The sequence below is a fragment of the Agelaius tricolor genome, unplaced genomic scaffold, assembly GCF_023055355.1.
Source record: "Agelaius tricolor isolate 1412-34295 unplaced genomic scaffold, bAgeTri1.0.p SCAF_6, whole genome shotgun sequence".
In the NCBI taxonomy this organism is placed as follows: domain Eukaryota; kingdom Metazoa; phylum Chordata; class Aves; order Passeriformes; family Icteridae; genus Agelaius; species Agelaius tricolor.
In genome coordinates, this window is record NW_027269266.1 from 40,707,303 (window position 1) to 40,724,299 (window position 16,997).

A 16,997-nucleotide genomic window follows, 5' to 3' on the forward strand; every position below is an offset into this window, starting at 1 on the left:
GTAACATTTCACAAGGTGGAGCAACACGGTGGATGTAAACAATGAGGGCAACTCAGAGCTCTTGCCCAGTGTGCCCTTGTGCCAGTCCCAGTGCCCCAGGGCCTTCAATGAGTGCATCTTATTTTAATATGGTACATCTCCCTTCCACTGCTACTCAAAACTATAGCTAGGAAAAGAAGTGGTTTGAAGGTTACACACCAAAGCAGTGTGCCTGCTTTTGGCTTCATCACAGCCCACTCCATGCCATCCTTGGACATGAGGAAGGGGTGCAGAAACCAAGCCCTGCATCCCCTCCTTGCTGCCACCACCAACCTCATTGAGCCCCGCCTGTCCTGGACACTGCAGCGTTGAACATCCCAAAACACCTCCCTTGAGGCCAGCTCCCTGGGGGCAGATAATAACCTAATGCATCTAATACAATTAGCAACATGAAGTAATTAGCAATACCCACTGTTGGCCTTGGCACAAGGATGGTCTGTCCAAAGAGAGAGCGAGTGCCAGGGAAGGGATCTGCAGGGCTCTGGAGGCTGAACCCTGTGCATCACCACTCATCAGTGGCACCTCATTTCAGAAGCCTTTGCTTTCATCTCCCTTCCTTAATTTTGAAATTATTCCATTTATATGCAATTTTCTGTCAAAATGATTCCTGTCGGTGCGGCAGCACCGCAAACCTTGACTGACAGGCCGAGCTCTCTGGCTGGTCCCTCTGGATTGCCTCTCCCCACAAATAACACTTTAAAATGCACGCCTGACAGCTGAGGAATTTGACATCAGAAATAAGCTGGGATGGCTGCTGTGGCAGACATACTTAGGTGATCAGTGGCCAAACCAGTCAGGTAAATCTAGCAGGCCTTGAAACAAACATTATGATATTTCAAAAAATTTATTTCCCCCCTCCTTCCCCTGCTTTTTAATGGCATTCACCATGCAAAAATCAGATTTAAAAAGCAGACCTAAGAAGCAAGTGCATTGTAAACCAGTTTCCTGAGGAGGCCTCCCCAAATCCATAGGACTGTGATTACCTTGTACCTGATCTGGGTAGTGCTAAGCCCACCAGCACAGCCCCAGATCCCATAAGTAGCATCCCTGCTACTGCATCCTGGAAAATAAGTGAGTATGTGTGTTGTTTTGGAAAGACAGGAGTCTGCTAAGGAAGGCAGGAGCCTCCCCTGAAATGGAGAATGTAAACCCTCCCCACCCCTCTGAATTGCTATAAATTTTAAATTAAGGGGCTCTCAGGCAAAAATATGGGAGCAGGAAATAACAGTTCTTTAACAGGGAAGAAAAAATAAAAGGATAAAATAAACAATGCAGTACACTAGAACAACACTGACAGAGTCAGAACCCAACCTGACACCCTGTGGGTCAGGGTGTTGGTGGCAGTACAATTGGAAATGTGGCTGCAGGGCTCCTGGAGTGTCAGGTGTGGTTCTGTTGGAGCAGGGGGTCCTGTAGAGAAGGATGTATTCTTCCTCCAAAGATCCAGTGGAAGAAGAGGCAGCTGCTGTTCCTCTGGGGAATCCAGTGGAGAAAGCCGTGCTGGTGTCTCAAAACCTCTGGATTATATCCGGGTAGGAATGCTTGGCTCCTCCCTCTGGGCAGAGCATCTCACAAAGGGATGCTGTAGTTCTTATCAGTCATGCAGTGACATTCAATAGCCTGTTATCAACAGAGGTCCCCTCCCGAGGGAGGAGTGATTGTGGTCACTCAAAGAGAGAGATAAGGCAAGCTGCCCACTTGACAAAAGATAATCTGCCATACAGATGGTAATAGAATGCATCTTGCCTTGCAATCTGGAACAGTATGTGAACAGGGGAAGTTGCTTTTCTTATCTTCTTTTTCTTTTCTATCCCCTGACCACCTCTCGTCACATTCTCACAGCCATTCCTACTCACCCACATGGAGATTTCCCTGACATTTCCCTGACTTTAGCTGAATCCAATCCTTCCATCAGACAGACACCACCTTTGGAGGATGAGAGACAATCCTCGCTCCAAGAAACTCCCAAGGGATGCAGGCAGCAAAGGGAGATGGAGGAGAGCAGGGAGGTGGGACTGCACCCAGCTTGCAGGCAAAATGTGAGTCCCCAAAACAACCACGCCTCTCACCAGGTGCTCAGACCTACAATTTCTAATACCAAAGATCTCCTGAGCCTGATCCCTCTCACCTTGTTCTTAGGCAGGAGGAAAAGCTGTTCTGTCTACCTTGCAAGGCAGAGGACAGCAGTGTGGGGGGGCTCTGTTTGCTGTATCTCCTGGCAGATCCAGCTCAGCCAGAAGCAAGAGACAGGAAACAGGAGAGCTGAGACCTTTCCCTAGGGTTCTCTGAGCAGGCCAAAATCCAAGGAAGCCAATGGAGAGCAAAGAAGACTATGGGTGCTATTGCACCCACAGCAGGTCCCCCAAATGACTCCACTGGAGGCACTAGAAAATCTGGTATAACCCTGACTCCATTTCATAGACCCTGACTTGCCTTTCCACTTCCTTGTCCTCATAAAGAAATGCCTGCTGCAGAAGGATGAAATTATTAGGCTGATTATTTTTCTGCTCTCCCAGAAATACTTTTTTCTTTCCCTTTCTGTCCCAGTGGACCTGCATTCATTTCTCCCTTGGGAACTAAAGACAGGCAGTGGAAAGGGGACAGATTTCAAGAGCTGTCAAGGAACAGAAAGCTATTCTGCCTCTCAGAATGTAAAGCTGAAGGGTCTTTCTTCCTTTTAGAAAAGTGTGAGATTCTAATGGGTTTGAGGGGCTATGAATATGACTTTTCACATCTGCCAAGATAATTATAAGCTTGAATGAATTTCTGAGACCCAAACCCTGCCCAGATAAATCATACCTATCAAGCACTGATTAAAAACATGCTATTCAGAAAGCCTTCAAATTTATCTTCCCTTCCCACCCCACCCCACTATCTCCTGTATCTGTTAGAAATGGGTCTCAATGCTTTACTAAGGAACTGTAGAGAAAACTCTGGTACTTCACCCTTTCTTTGCAGGAGGTGTGAAAGAGATGGGAAATTAAGGCAATAGGGATCAAGCAGAATGAAGAGAGATTTGGGTTCAGACTGGGTCTGGTGCTGGGACACAGAAGATGCTGAGAAGCAGGTAAAGTGCAAAACTGAGTTTTGCATCTGGTTTCAAAGCGTGACACGCACCCATGACCCACTTCCCAAATCAGTATCCCCACAGGGGACAAGCAGGAATCCTAACTCAGAGAAAAACCTGGATGTGCGTGATTTCTTTCAGTTCACTGTGTGTGGGAACGACTCGTGCACCTCAGGTTTTCCTCATTGTTCACATGGAAATAAGCCCACCCCAGTCATTTATGGAATGCACTGAATTTTCATGAATATGGTGAAGAAGCTGCACACCCCCAATAGCAATAATTAGAGTAAATTAATGCTGCTGGGATGCCTTTGTCACCGTTTGTCTGACTCAAGACAAAAGGCAGAGAGGTCACATCCTGAAGGGAGAGTAATCCTTTATAAGCAGTGTTTAAGATGCCAGAGGAAACAATAACATCTGCAGAGGAACCACACGTTCCCTGAGTGCACAGGCTTTATACTTCCCACAAATACCTATTGTATTCTCCTTGTTGTCATGACTCAAACACAAGCATATGGAGGAAGGGACAAAGAGTTATTAAGTCCTTCAGAGGTAATTACTCATTCCTCCAATTTAGCGTTTTTGATAAACACTACAAAAATCTGAATTGCTTGTCAAAAACAGTATTGTTTTTACAGAACATGAGCTGAGTCAAATGAGTTAGGGTTCTCTTTTCATTTTTTAATTTCTAAGGGCTGTTTTTAAAGCTTTCCCATGTTCAGCCAGAAAAAAAGTCTAACCACCCATGTTCTGTGTCCAAGACATTTGCTGTGTTATTAGAGAAGGAACTGTTTCCTAGCCTGCTCCTCCAAGAAAAGCCAACCCCCCTGCATCACCAAGGGTCTCAGCCTCCATCCCCCACCAGCTTTTGGAAACAATTGAACTTCAGCCCCATGTGAAAACAGTCACTGACAGTCCAGCAGTGTTGTGGCATCCCAAGTCCATGGGAGAGGGTGAACCTTCCAGGTGGCACAATATGGGTGCCCCAACAGGGTTCCATCCCACTGGGTTCATTGCTCCCAGCAGCTGGTGTTAACAACTTGTACCTCAACACTGACTTTCCATCTGTACTTCACCCCAGACACTTCTGTCCTCTTCAGTCAGTCCTTCCCAAGGCAGGGATCCCCCATTTTTAAAACCTTATCTTTTCTTCCTCTCACTTTCTCCTTTCTAGATATAAACCCCACCACTCCAATGAATCTGAAACACCTTTTTTTGGATTGTCACCATGTAAATCATGAGGTTCAGATCTCAATTATTTAGCATCCCACTAATCCTGCACCATCTGCAGTCTTCACCAGCAAATAAATGCGTGTGTGTCTGTGTATCCTTAACTTGATCACTGTTTGAAAATACAGGATGTTGGATGAAGAACAATTCCACCCCACCACATATAAAGGCTTTAGCACTGATGTCTCATTTTGAGATCTGTTGCTGAGACAATTTCTCATTGAACACGTAAAGCAGTCCCTGTAAATGATACTATTTGCAAAATAAAAAGGGCATTTGGTGCTGTGTCCATTGCTTTGGAGATGCCCAGATGTGCTCTGCCAGCACAGATGCCATTTGACTGACGTTTGCTGGCAATTGTTACACCCACAGCTCCTCACTTCTTCTTAACAAAGGTTTTGCCTAGCCATCCACTTGTGCTGATGCCTTGAGACGCTACCCAGAACAGAGACTAGACAGTATTAAAGGAATAAAATTGGCATTTATTAAAAAGGCTTTCAAAGGATGCACCTTGGACAGTACAAGAGCCTGGCTGAGGCTACACTCAAGATGGACAATAGACAATGAGTTTTTACACTTCTATGAACTTTCATCGATTTACATATTTGGGTTAATTGTCCAATTACAGCTTCAGGTTATGAAGTCACATCCTCCCAGTTTGCTCTCCTCAATTCGCCCTTGTTTATATTTTTGGGCCTGAAGCTGCAACGGTGTCCTTGGTTCTCAGGCTGGAAAAGGATTGTTTTGTCTATCTAAACTGTGAGGAGAACTTGCTAACACTTTATATGAAGTTCAGAGTTATTTACTAATGCAGTACAGAATCTGGATAATATGAAAGCTAAAACTTAAGGCATCAGTGGCTTATGGAAGGTGGCCAGGAAAAGTCACTGGAAACTCTGTATCATTACAGAAGAAAATTCCTGAAGAGTTGCAAAGTTAGTGCACAAATTACTTGGGTTTAGAGGGGCTAAGAGTTAGTATGGGGAGTCCAGAGATCTTCATGGCTGATTCCCTTGCCCTCCTGAGCAGGAGTTGTCCCAGCTCATCCTACTGTGGAGGCACCTGGGGAGAGAAAAGGAGGTGTGGGGGGGCTCTGCAGGGACCAGCTCAGCTCGTCCCTGCCTGCTCTTACACCTCACAGACAGGGCCAGGGTGAACACAGGTTCTCCTGCACCATCCAGAGCTCCCTGCAGCTTCCAGGAAGCCTGAAAGGGAGCACAGACAATGCCAGGTGGGAGCACAGAGCATTGCTGCCTGAGATTCACGTTAGTGGCTCCTGGTGCTGCATGCCCTGCCTCCCCACTGAGTGTGACTGTGGCTCTCCAAGACCTTGCCAGAGGTCCCTTCCTATTTCTGCATGTGAACAGGCCAGATCCTGGGGGCAGAGCCTGCCCTCCTGGGTTTGCTGTGTGCCAGCATCAGGAGCCCAGGGGACATCAGGCTTCGCATCTGACTTCATTTTCCTAAGAGCATCTCAGCAAACCCCCAGCTCTAACCTGCAGGATCACATAGAAACATGGGGGAAATGAACACAGACTGATGCATGGAACATTTCCACACCACACCCCCCTCCCAAAAAAAAAAAAAAAAAAAGAAAAAGAAAAAAAGAAAAAGAAAAAGAAAAAAGGAAAAAGAGAGAAAGCAAGACAGAAGCAATCTCTTTCTTTTCCTGGAAGGAGTTATTGGCATATGCCTGAGTTGGGACCACAAAGACACTCTCCTGGCTGTGTACATACCTTTGCACCAGGGAAAGTCCTCTGTGATGCCAGGATGGGGGAAAGTGGATGCATTAACACATGGAGCAATCAGGCAGAATTTAATCTGAGAGCTTCGAATTGTGGCTGCTGAAAACAGGGTCTGGCCAACATATGGGCTCATGAATCTTTCCTGACAGCCCTGCAGTTATGGAAGCAAGAAGTGGAGCCTCCTGGTTATAAATTGGTCATGAATAAATTTAGGTTGACAATTAGAAGGTTTCTAATAATCAGAGGATTAGGTTCTGGGAACCTTCAGACAGGAGTGGGCTGTGAACCTTTGTCACTCCCAGTAGAGCAGCATAGGAGAAGAGAGAAGAAAACTGAATGGCATGGAGAATTCATCCTGTCCATGCCCCCAGGGATGGCTTTGTATCACCTGCTAATGATACAAAGCAATAGCCCTGGAGCCAAATTTCTCAGAAGTTTTGAATAGAGTGGCCAGAAAGAAAGGTCAGATTGTCAGGGTCTAGCTTGTTGGGCATGTTCTCCTTCCAATGACATGAAGACACTGAATTTCCTGTCTGAGCAGTGACCACCCAGGGTTGTTGGCAGTGCCTGTGACCCTGAGCCCTCTCATCCTGTGGCATGGCACTGGGACTTTCTTCTGCCCACCGTCCCAAATATTCTGTAGGATGCTGGAAATTATTTTGCACCATGGATTGTGTTGATGCTTTCGAGTCTCCTGTTGGAATAACTGTCCTGTGTCACAATTGCCTGCACTGACATTTAAGTGCAACTTTCCCTCCCACTCTAGACCTGCTGTACTGCCAGCAGAGACCTGGCATATCCAGTATGAACATCCTTCCTTCCAAGGTCACAATCAGGTGTCTAGGAGTTGAGGAAGCCTGTTCATATCTGGGATGAGGATCTGCATGCATCACCAACAGCAGCAGCTTGTCAGCCTCTCCCTGGACCTTGAAAAATGCTTCAAGCAAGCGGAGCAAAAATGATGCCACTTTCAGCTAGTCAGACTTCATTTATTTCATTATGCCGTGAACTCTGATTTTTTTTGCATTATCCACAGAGAATTCTAGGATTAGCTAAGACTCACATGTGCAATGTGAATGAGACAAGCAAGGAATGAGACAAGAAATAAAGGATAAACAAGGAAGAAACCCCTCCCTGTAAAGTTATTCAGGGATTCCAGGGAGGAAGAGAGGGAAGAAGGAAAAAGCCCTCAAGCCTATTTTCCATCTCTTCTTTAGAATATTTTTACATAGCACCTGACTGTGACAATAACACAGCTAGCAGTAGCCCCTTCCTTTGTAAACAGAAGGCTCAAACAATGGCAATAAGAAGTCTTGGCTGGTGAGTTATTGTGAAAAATATTCAGATGTTGTGCTCTCCCACTGTGTATCCTTAGGTAAAGCTCCAGCAGATCTCAAAGATAATATTCTTTCATGCTATTTAAATATGCACACCACTACTTTTTTGAAGTATCTCTCATTTTCATTAGAGCAGAGCTTCCTGATAAGATCCTGTCACATGAAACTTTATCAGGGCTCTGAAACACCACCTGCACTCCACCAGCAGCCCAAAGTGAATGTGAGGGAAGAGCTCAGCTCTGCTGAGGGCCATGATGAGCAGGTCAGGGCCTCTCCTCACTATGTGTGAGGAGCAGTTATAGAATTCATAACCCTGAAAAATACCCTCCAACCAAGGATCACCGGGAAATGTTATAAAGTATTTCTCCTATAACAAGCATTTGGTCAAGAAGGTCCAAGTTCTTGTTATAGGAGTTTAGGAAGGAGGAAGTGGCTCTTTGCTGATGACAATGACATAATTTTTATGTTGGTGACCAGCACAAAAAGCTGACAGCAGGTGGAAGGCTTCCCTAATTTGGATGCATATAGTGGTCTGAAAGCTTATGGGGGAGGTGGAGAGTTTTCCAGAAAGACTTGCCTGGAGCCCACTCAGTTTTATCATCTCTGAAAGGGAGATGAGGAAAAGATGACCAACTCTTTGTTTATCTAAAACAAGAGTATAATACAGGGACAGCTGCACAAAGTGAAGGTTGGGCCACATTCCCACTTAATGGCACCATGAACTGAAAGTTGCACAGCCCCCAGGAATGAAGCTTGTGCAGGGAAAAGGGTGTGGGTACACCACCAGTACCCACAGGGCCTGTGTAAGGCAGGGACAAGGACTGCAGGACAACCAAGGGTCTTGTGTTTAAACTGGTAAAAGCTGATCTTGCTGCTTCAGTGGAGGAAATCCCAGTACAAACTCAAAAGTACCTGAGTGTGACAATAGAACAGGCAACTTCAAACTCAAAACAACATTAAAAATTCCCAAATTAAACCCCCAAACAAACCAACCCAGCCCCCCTCCATCCCCCCAGAATTATAGAATAGAATAACAAAAAGCTGAAGACCTGAAATGAGTAGACCACACAGTCATCCCTATAATTTGCTCCACTTACCACTTCCTTGCAAGCTGTATTTACTCATATACCAATAATGCTGTGAATAGAAATTAGCACCCCTTCATGTTGATAAAAGGCAGGCACGTGGAGCTTTCAGAGACACTTTAGCAGTGTGCACAGGAGAAAAGCAAAGAATCCTTATGGGGCTGGAAGCATTTAAGAGGCACTATAATTGAAGCAAGACAAAATAAATAGAGCTGTAAATTAGACCAGATTTGTCACAAGTCAATCAGTAAATGCAGAGATTTCTCTTTCAGGTCTATTACATCTCAATGAAAAAAAATTGAAACACATTCAGATGCCAAACACAGTAATAGGCATGCTAGTCAAGAAACAAAAGAATGCAAATACAGCATTTTTCAAGAAGAAGAAATATGCATCACCAGCAAATCAGTTGGCACAGAACTGTGGCTGGTTCATGGTAATAACAGATTTTACACCTTTTAACTACAGATCGTGCCAAGGAGTCCAATCCTACTCCAGGAATTGCTCACGCCCCCCAGACTTTGCAGCACAGAGATTAGAACTGTGTTTGCCAAGTACTGGTATTGGATTGGGAAATACAGCAATTACCTGCTGATCTCAGGGATGGGGTAGATGCCCTGCTTTGCCCCCAGCAAGCCCACTACACATCTTGCATGAAGTGATACAAGAAAACAAACACAGGGGCTTCACTTCAAGCTCAAACAGCAGACCCCATTTCTCTATGCTCAGCTCCACCAAGCAAAATAAGAAGCATATCCATAGTCCAGCAAAGTACACCTTGGTCAACTATAAAGGCAAAATAAAGAACTGGCTAAGCACGTCCAGCGCTCTCAAGTGTTTGTGCCATCTTTTTTGTTTGGCACCATTCCTCGCACGGGAAAGCAGCACAATTGCCTGGCCTTAGAACAGCCTTACGAAGAGCTAACGTTGCCATCGTGTGGTGACCTTCAGAAATAAACTGCACTCCTGCAGTTCTCCGTCTCCCCCCTAGCTTTACCAAAAGGAAGAACCAGCCCTGAGGGCTGGACAATGCCCGAGGACTGAAAGGAGGGTGGCTTGCCCACAATACAGATTTCAGAGAGGTTCCATGAGTTGCTGAAAGGAGCACCAGATGCTGCTCACATGGAACACAGTGAACAGTGAGAAATGCACAGCGCAGGTACCAAAACCTGATATATTCTGCTATTGGTCTTTTCCCCTGTCCTGGCTTGACCATGATGCTTTTATCCCCAGTCATCTTGTTCTGTTTATGCTCTTTATGCACCTTTAAGACTTGTTCCAGAGAGTGAAGGGGGGAGAGAAGTTTGTTTTCAGACACTGCACTCACTCCTCCACATTCCTCCTCCGGGACTGTGTTGTCTGCAGATGGACAGACAGCAGGACAGAGATCTCCTTTGTTTTAGATAGTTTAGTGAACTGAGGCAAAGAAGTTCCCTGGACTGTGGGTTTTTTTCCTTTTCTTTGGACCTGTTTAAACCTGCTTTGGACTGAACACCCAGAGGAGCACAGGCAGCTCTCACCTGTGGCCCACCGGGCTGGGCCTGGGCTGTGGCATTTCCACTGCCAGAGACTGATAACAGACTGGGTGAGCTGAACTGCAGCCCACCAAGGGGACCATCTGAGTTTGTCATCTCTTTTGGAGCAGCAAGAGGTTTTATTGTTTAATATTGTTTAGGTTTTATTGCTTAATAAACAGGTTTTTTTCCACTTTTCTCCAAGGAGGTATTTTCTCTCTAACCGGTTGAGGGGAGGGGACAATTGAATCTGCTTTCCTAGAGGAGCCCCTCCGGGGTTTCTCTCCAAAATTTGCCCTGAACCAGGACATACCGTTTTGGCCAAATTGTAAAAATCAGTCGTTTGACAGAAATACTGCTTGTTAGCTGTGGTGTTACATAGCCCAGTTTTAAGGCAGAGAACACTCTCTCCCCCCAGCAGTGCCTAAATCTTTCAATGCCCCACTCTCGTGGTGCAGTGCTAGGGCAGACACAACCCTCTACATGTTTTATACCACTACCAAGTTGCTCTCCAGGACAATCCCAGCTCCCAGGGATTACTGTACACCTTATATCCTGGAAACATTGCAGCTGCCTCAGCAGCTGCCAAGTGATAGGAATGAAAGCACTGGATAAATTGCAGTCATAGGCAAAGATGTTCTGGGGAAGACAGTACCTTTATAAACGAATAAATGCTGCACAAGAAGCATTTCTGAGCTCCTTATGATTGAAGGCACATCTATTTTCTGTACAGGCACTTTTACCATTTTTTCCCCAGTCTTATATAACCAAGCTTAACAGTAGTACATAAAAAAATCAAGAACCCCAAGGGACAAATCTTTCACCTTAAAGGACCTCCAGGTTGATAGAACTTTGAAGTTACTTTCAAGTTAAGAGTTTCAGAGTAGGTGGATTTAATCACTTCAAAATCCAATTTAAAATCAAGGTCTCCAGACATTTGAACATGGCTTTTAGTCCCAATTTGCATAATTTCTGATTTTTTTCCCCTCAGCAGTTATATCCCTTCCTATCAACCATGTGCTTGAACTCTATTTCCAAGTGTATATAAATAGCTCAAGACAACACTATTCTTTTAAGTGTTTGGGTATGCCTAATGCTGGCTGAAATAATGCAGCACTAACCATGTAAATAGTTAAAAGCACACATTTTTAGCAATATATGCTTATCAGTGTATTTGACAACATATATTTGAGTGTGTATATGACAATAAGGTCTCAAAACCTTCATTGTTTAAAAAGATACTTCCTCCTTCAATTTCTATTTGACTGAAAAAAGTAATTTGCTTTTAAATTACCAGATACCTCAGACTTTACAAGATTTCTCCAATGTGAAGAAAATGTAACTCCTGCCAAGAAGCTACAGTAGGAAACACAGGAAATTACATGGATGCTGATGCTGAGATTTGTAAACATCATTTTCCAATGCAAAGACTAAACTGAGCAGTTCAGTGTTTCAGATGAACTGATTTTTATGTCATGCTCCCTTTTACTTGGTTTTGATTAAATAGTGGAAATTAGTTCTAACCAGAATACATCCTTTCAGCATATGCCTGAATTTATACAGAACCATTAGTGTGATTATTTTCACATATTCTGCACTCAAGACTTTGCAAGTAACATTGTACATTCCCAACCAATTCCATTAGCAGACTGCTTTTAAATGTCAGGATCTGACCTACTTTAAATAACTGGAAATGCAATTATTTCAACTGGCATTGTGTACTGAGTACTGGGCACAGCATGGCAAAAGCATTTCTGCATGTTCCTGGGGAATACTAGAACCCAACATTAAAAAATTGGACATTAAAAGATGAGACAGACAACCACTCCTGGTCAGAAATAAAAACAAACGTATGATTTAAATTTAAATCAAATGTTTGTAATTTTAAAATTAGAACAAGGACACAGAGTTACACATAATGAGAAGTTAATTTTATTTCTGTGCCTTCTGTGCCTTCGGTGCTGGTGCCTTCTCTGGCTTCTTAGCCTTGGGTGCCTTCTCTGGCTTTTTGCCCTTTGGTGCCTTCCCGGCCTTCCCTGGCTTCCCAGGCTTCTTGGCTTTTTTAGCAGCGATCCTCTGGAGCTTCTTCATTTCATGCTTGATGATTCTGTTCCTCTGTTAAAAAAAAGAAAATGTTTACAGTTCATCAGCATGAGAAGAGCAAGAGTTCAAATACTGTGCCTTAATTCAAATTCTAAGCTTTCAGATTCTGCCTCTTTTCATAATCACCCTGAAATGTCAAATTCCACCTAAACCTGTTCTAATCTACCAAGTGGACATTATCATTCTGGCTGGTAGCTCAAGCATCTCAATATTTTCAAGTGTAATGATTTTCATTAGAGGGTGAAATACTAACAGCTACCCATCCAGAATATCTGATTTTATCAGCTGGCAATTCTATCCTCAGCTGTAACTTGGGAGGACTGACACATGGATTATACAAGTTCAAGTCTGACCAACTACAGAAGAGAAAGTGGTGACATACTAAAAAGCATGGAAAATTCAAGGCATTCACACCCACAGTGTCATCCCATAACCCAAGCCAGCTGTGAAAGTAAGCTACTAACACTGGATGTGACTCTCAAGTGAAAGCTACAAGCACTAACCCCATGAAGAAGCAGCACTCAAACACTTACCATTTTCTTTGCTTTCATCACCTTGTAGCGATCAAAGTCAGTCATTTTGGCTTTCTGTGTGAAAACAAACAGTCATGAAACTCTGATAATATGCAAGTAGTACAACTCAGCATTCCAAAGCATTCCTAAAGTAACTGATCATCTCCAAATGATGTTTAGCTGCACTTCTGGAACTAGCTCACAATTTAAGGCCTTTGCACCATCCCAGGATGCAGGAAAAGAGGCTGTTACAGAAACAACACCACATTAACTGTTAAAATACAGGAAGTTTAAGCTGGTCAGTTAAAAACCTATGCCTTGTCTACCTTTAATCCTAACTTACTATTGAAAACATGGAGCCTTTAGACTGTCCCTAATTTTACAAAGCAGAAGCAGTACATGTACTCCTCATGCAGTGAAACATTGTTACCTTTTCTCGGGCCTCAATCTTCTTTGCCCATCTTGTCGCTGACCATTTCTCATTTATATTTTCCTTCTCCCAGGCAAGTCGCACACACTTCTGACGAGCGCTGCATGGGAACAGTCACAAAATCATATTCAGTCTTTATTAAAAAAAAGGTCCTCCCTGATGCTGGCCTCCCAAATTTCATTCAAGGGAAGATGACTCTACTACATTACTTCAGACATCTTATATCAAGTCAATGCCACATGCATCTCTGTGGCCTAATTAACATTCTGTTGAATAAGTGCTGTGCTAGCACTGACAGAATCACAGAATGGGTCAGGTTGGAAGGAACCACAGGGGGGTCACCAACTCCAACCTCCCTGCTCAAGCAGGGCCTTCCCAGAGCACACAGTACAGGATTGTGTCCAGGGGTTCCTGAGTATCTCCAGTGAGGGAGACACCACCACCTCTCTGGGCAACCTGCTCAGTGCTCAGCCACCTGAGCTCCAGGAGATCCACAGCACTCCAGGTGTGGCCTTACCAGAGCAGGATCACCTCCCTCACCCTGCTGGCTGCACTCCTCCTTACACCCCCAGGACACCTCTTGGCCACAAGGACACTGCTGGCTCAGGGACAGCTTGTTGTACACCAGAACCCTCAGGTCCTTCTCTGCAGAGCTCCTTCCAGCAAGTTGGCCTGAAGCCTCTGCAGGTGCTCAGGATTACTGTTCCCCAGCTGCAGGACCCTGCACCTGCCTTTGTAGAACTTCCAAAGTTTCCTCTCTGCCTGTCTCTCCAACCTGCTGAGATCCTTCTGCATGGCAGCACAGCACTCTGGGATATCAGCCACTCCTCCCAGCTTTGTGTCACCAATGAACTTGCTGAGGAGGCATCTGCCCCTTCATCCAAGTCCCTGATGAGTAAGTTAAACAATCCTGGGCCCAGTACTGAACCTTGGGGGACACCACAGGTGACAGGCCACCAACCAGACCCCGTGCCACTGACCATGGACCTCTGGGATCTGCTCCCAAGCCACCCCACTGTTCAAATGAGCAGCTGCTCCTAGCACTGCTTCAGGATCAGAAGCACTGCCCTTTTCTGATTCTAAATTACAGAAATTCATTAACTGAGCTAAAAGAACAGAATGAGTTCAGCCTCCTGCAATTCCAGTGTAGTTCTGTAGGCAGGGAGCCTATTTAATGCCTGAAGGTGACTGAAGCAGTAGCAAAAGCAAAGCTGCAGCAGCATTTACACTGCTTTCCCCCACACCATCCACCACAGAACTACCTGTGAGACTTCCTCTGCTCCTCAACGGCAGCTATCAGCCAACACTGGAAATGAAAACCTAAATATATTCAACTATGATATCACAGTGTGCCAAATTTTTACTGTTAATCCACTACTGTTTGAACCTTCTAGACTTAGCAAGGATCAGCCATCAAGTGACAGCATGGGGGCTTTTTCAGACAGGTCAAGAAAGATGTCAGCTCACCTGTGTGGGAACTTCAGGACAAAGTCAGTCAGCTGCATGCACTTGAAGGGCATGGCCTGCCTCCTGACACCACTGCAGGGGCCATCCACCAGTGCCTGAAAAACGGAAACAAATATGGGGGGGTTGCAGCAGATTTCTCACTGCATTTGATTTAGACAGCTGCTTCCTAATAAAATATGAACAGTATCTTGACAACACTCATCCCAAACTGAAATACATATTAAGCAGACAGAAATGGAGATAGTTAAATCTTGCCTGTACAACCCAGGCTTTACAGAAAAAGAAAATTTGAAGGCCTGCCTTTGACAAAAAAACAAACTGAATTAAAAAAAAAAAAAAGTAGACAAAACTAAGATGTGCACAGGAAGTCCCCAGCCCCAAACAGTCACTTTACACATACATTAATGCCATTTAATTAATAAGTTTAGATTCCAACTGACATCCCTTGTCCACTTCTACACCAAGGAAACACAGCAGAGAGGGGGATGTATCACTTGCTGGCGGGCAAAAGTGTGCTCCTAAAGGTATCAAATACAACAGCTGTTAAATCCTACCCTTCTATCAATTGCTTATTTGAAAACAGAATTTCTAAGTCAATATCGAAGTCAATACACACAGCCTTAGCATACAAGCCTCTGTTAAGGCAGAAAGGAGGAAATACAGAGGCAGCACTCACAACTTACCCTATTTTGGTCAATAACATCCACGATGGCCACCAGCTTGCCAGCATGGGGCCCGAAGGAGATGAAGGCAACTCTGCCGATCTCCACGAAGCGCTTGAACACCTGGGAGGGAAGGAATGGACAGTTAGGTGAGAACACACCCAAGGCCATCTTCAATTCAAGGTTCTGAGAGCCTTTATAAGAACTCCCCAAAAAAATCACAGAATGGTTTGGGTTGGACAGAGACCTTAAAGATCACCTAGTCCCAACCCCCTGCCGTAGGCAGGGACATTTTTCATTTCACCAGCTTCCTCAGAGCTCCATCCAGGTTTTTAAAAATTCTAGGGATGGGGCATCCACGATTTCTCTGCACAACCTGTTCCAGTGCTTCAACAACCCCACAGTAAAGAATTATTTCCTACTATCTAATCTAAACCTAATCTCTTTCGGTTTGAAGCCATCCCCGCATGCTCCTGTACACACTCCTACCCCATCGTTCCTCTAAGTTCCCTTCAGCTCCTGCAAAGCTTTCGGACCGCACGAAACCCCCACGCTTGAGCACAGCGGCCGCGCTCCCGCGGCGCTCCGAGCCCGGCCCTGCCCGAGCCCGCACAACACGCGGAGCGCGGCCCCGGCCCAGCGCGGCCGAAGCGGGCGCGGGCTTCCCGCCGCCGCCACCGCGGGTGCCGGCGCAGGGAGGCGCAGGCGGGAGCGCTGAGGCGGCAGAGGGAAGGGGCTGGAAGCGGCGGGAGCGCAGCGGGAGCACGGCGGGAAGCGGCGGGGCCGGCGGAGCGGGGCATGGCCGCACGTACCATGATGGCGGCGGCAGCAGAGAGGGCGGGGCGGCCCCAACGCGCCCGGAAGCCGCCGAGGCGGCGCCGCTGCGCGTGCGCGGGGCGGGGGCGGGGCGGGGGCGGGGACACGCGCTGGGACACGCGCTCCGCGTGGGCGTGGCTCCTCCGCGCGTATGCGCTGTGGCGTCAGGGCGCCCGTGGGTTCCCATTCTTGTCCTCGGTCTCCTGTCCCTGTGTCCGTCTGTCGGATTGCACGGCGGCAGGAGGTGCTTTCCAGGAGAATCAGTTCTTCTCTCACCACCTGCACGTCCCGCCCTCCTCCATAGGCACTAAATTAAGCTGTGCCTCTCTGGGCGCTCCGCTGCCCAGCCTGAGCGCAGCCTGCGCTGCCAAGCGTGGGACACACCGAGACTGAAGTCAGAACGCTCTTGGTGTGAGGGCTTGTACACTTCGTGCCGCTTTCGGCTGGTAGAATTACCTTTCTTCACAGTGGCCCTGTGTGGAGCTGTGTTTTGGAGTTGTGCTGAACACAGGGTTGGTAATATGGAGATGTGTTTGTTGTTGCTGAGCAGGGCTTGCACAGAGCCAAGGCCTGTTCTGCTTTCCATACTGCCACACTGGCTGGGAATTTGGGAGTGCAGTTGGAGAGGTTGGGAGGAGACACAGCTGGGACAGGGGACCCAGAGTGACCAAAGGGATATTCCGGACCTTAGGACATCATGCTCAGTTTATAACGTAGGGGAAGAAGGAGGAAGCGGGAGACATTTGGAGTGATGGCGTTTGTGTCCCCATATCACCACCATGTATGATGGAGCCCTGCTCTCCTGGAGGTGGCTGAACAGCAGCTGCCCATGAGGAACAATGAATTAATTATTTGTTTTTATTTATTTGGGTGTCTGGTTTTTGCTTTCCCTGTTAAACTGGTCTTTATCTCAATGCATGAGTTTTCCAGCTCTTACCCTTCCATTCTCACCCTGATCCTGCTGGTGGGGGAGTAAGCGAGCAGCTGCCT

General features: G+C 46.1%; 1 protein-coding gene across 1 annotated transcript; it reads right to left on the reverse strand.

Annotated features, from left to right (window-relative positions):
* Nucleotides 1-11,873: 11,873 nt before the first annotated feature.
* RPL14 (ribosomal protein L14) lies at nt 11,874-16,090 on the reverse strand. Its single transcript, XM_071429460.1, has 6 exons — nt 16,004-16,090; nt 15,213-15,314; nt 14,530-14,624; nt 13,063-13,162; nt 12,654-12,707; nt 11,874-12,132 (listed from the first exon to the last, which is right to left on the reverse strand). The coding sequence occupies exons 1-6, from the start codon at nt 16,004-16,006 to the stop codon at nt 11,950-11,952; spliced, it is 537 nt and encodes a 178-aa protein (XP_071285561.1). The 5' UTR covers nt 16,007-16,090; the 3' UTR covers nt 11,874-11,949.
* Between the last annotated feature and the right edge of the window lie 907 nt (nt 16,091-16,997).

What these genes read in the sequence shown, in the direction of transcription:
- RPL14 (XM_071429460.1), bottom strand. An exon ending in AGATTGAGGCCCGAGAAAAG is followed by an intron (nt 12,708 to 13,062) that starts GTAACAATGTTT and finishes GTTTTCACACAG; the next exon opens with AAAGCCAAAATGACTGACTT. An exon ending in TGATGAAAGCAAAGAAAATG is followed by an intron (nt 12,133 to 12,653) that starts GTAAGTGTTTGA and finishes TTTTTTTAACAG; the next exon opens with AGGAACAGAATCATCAAGCA.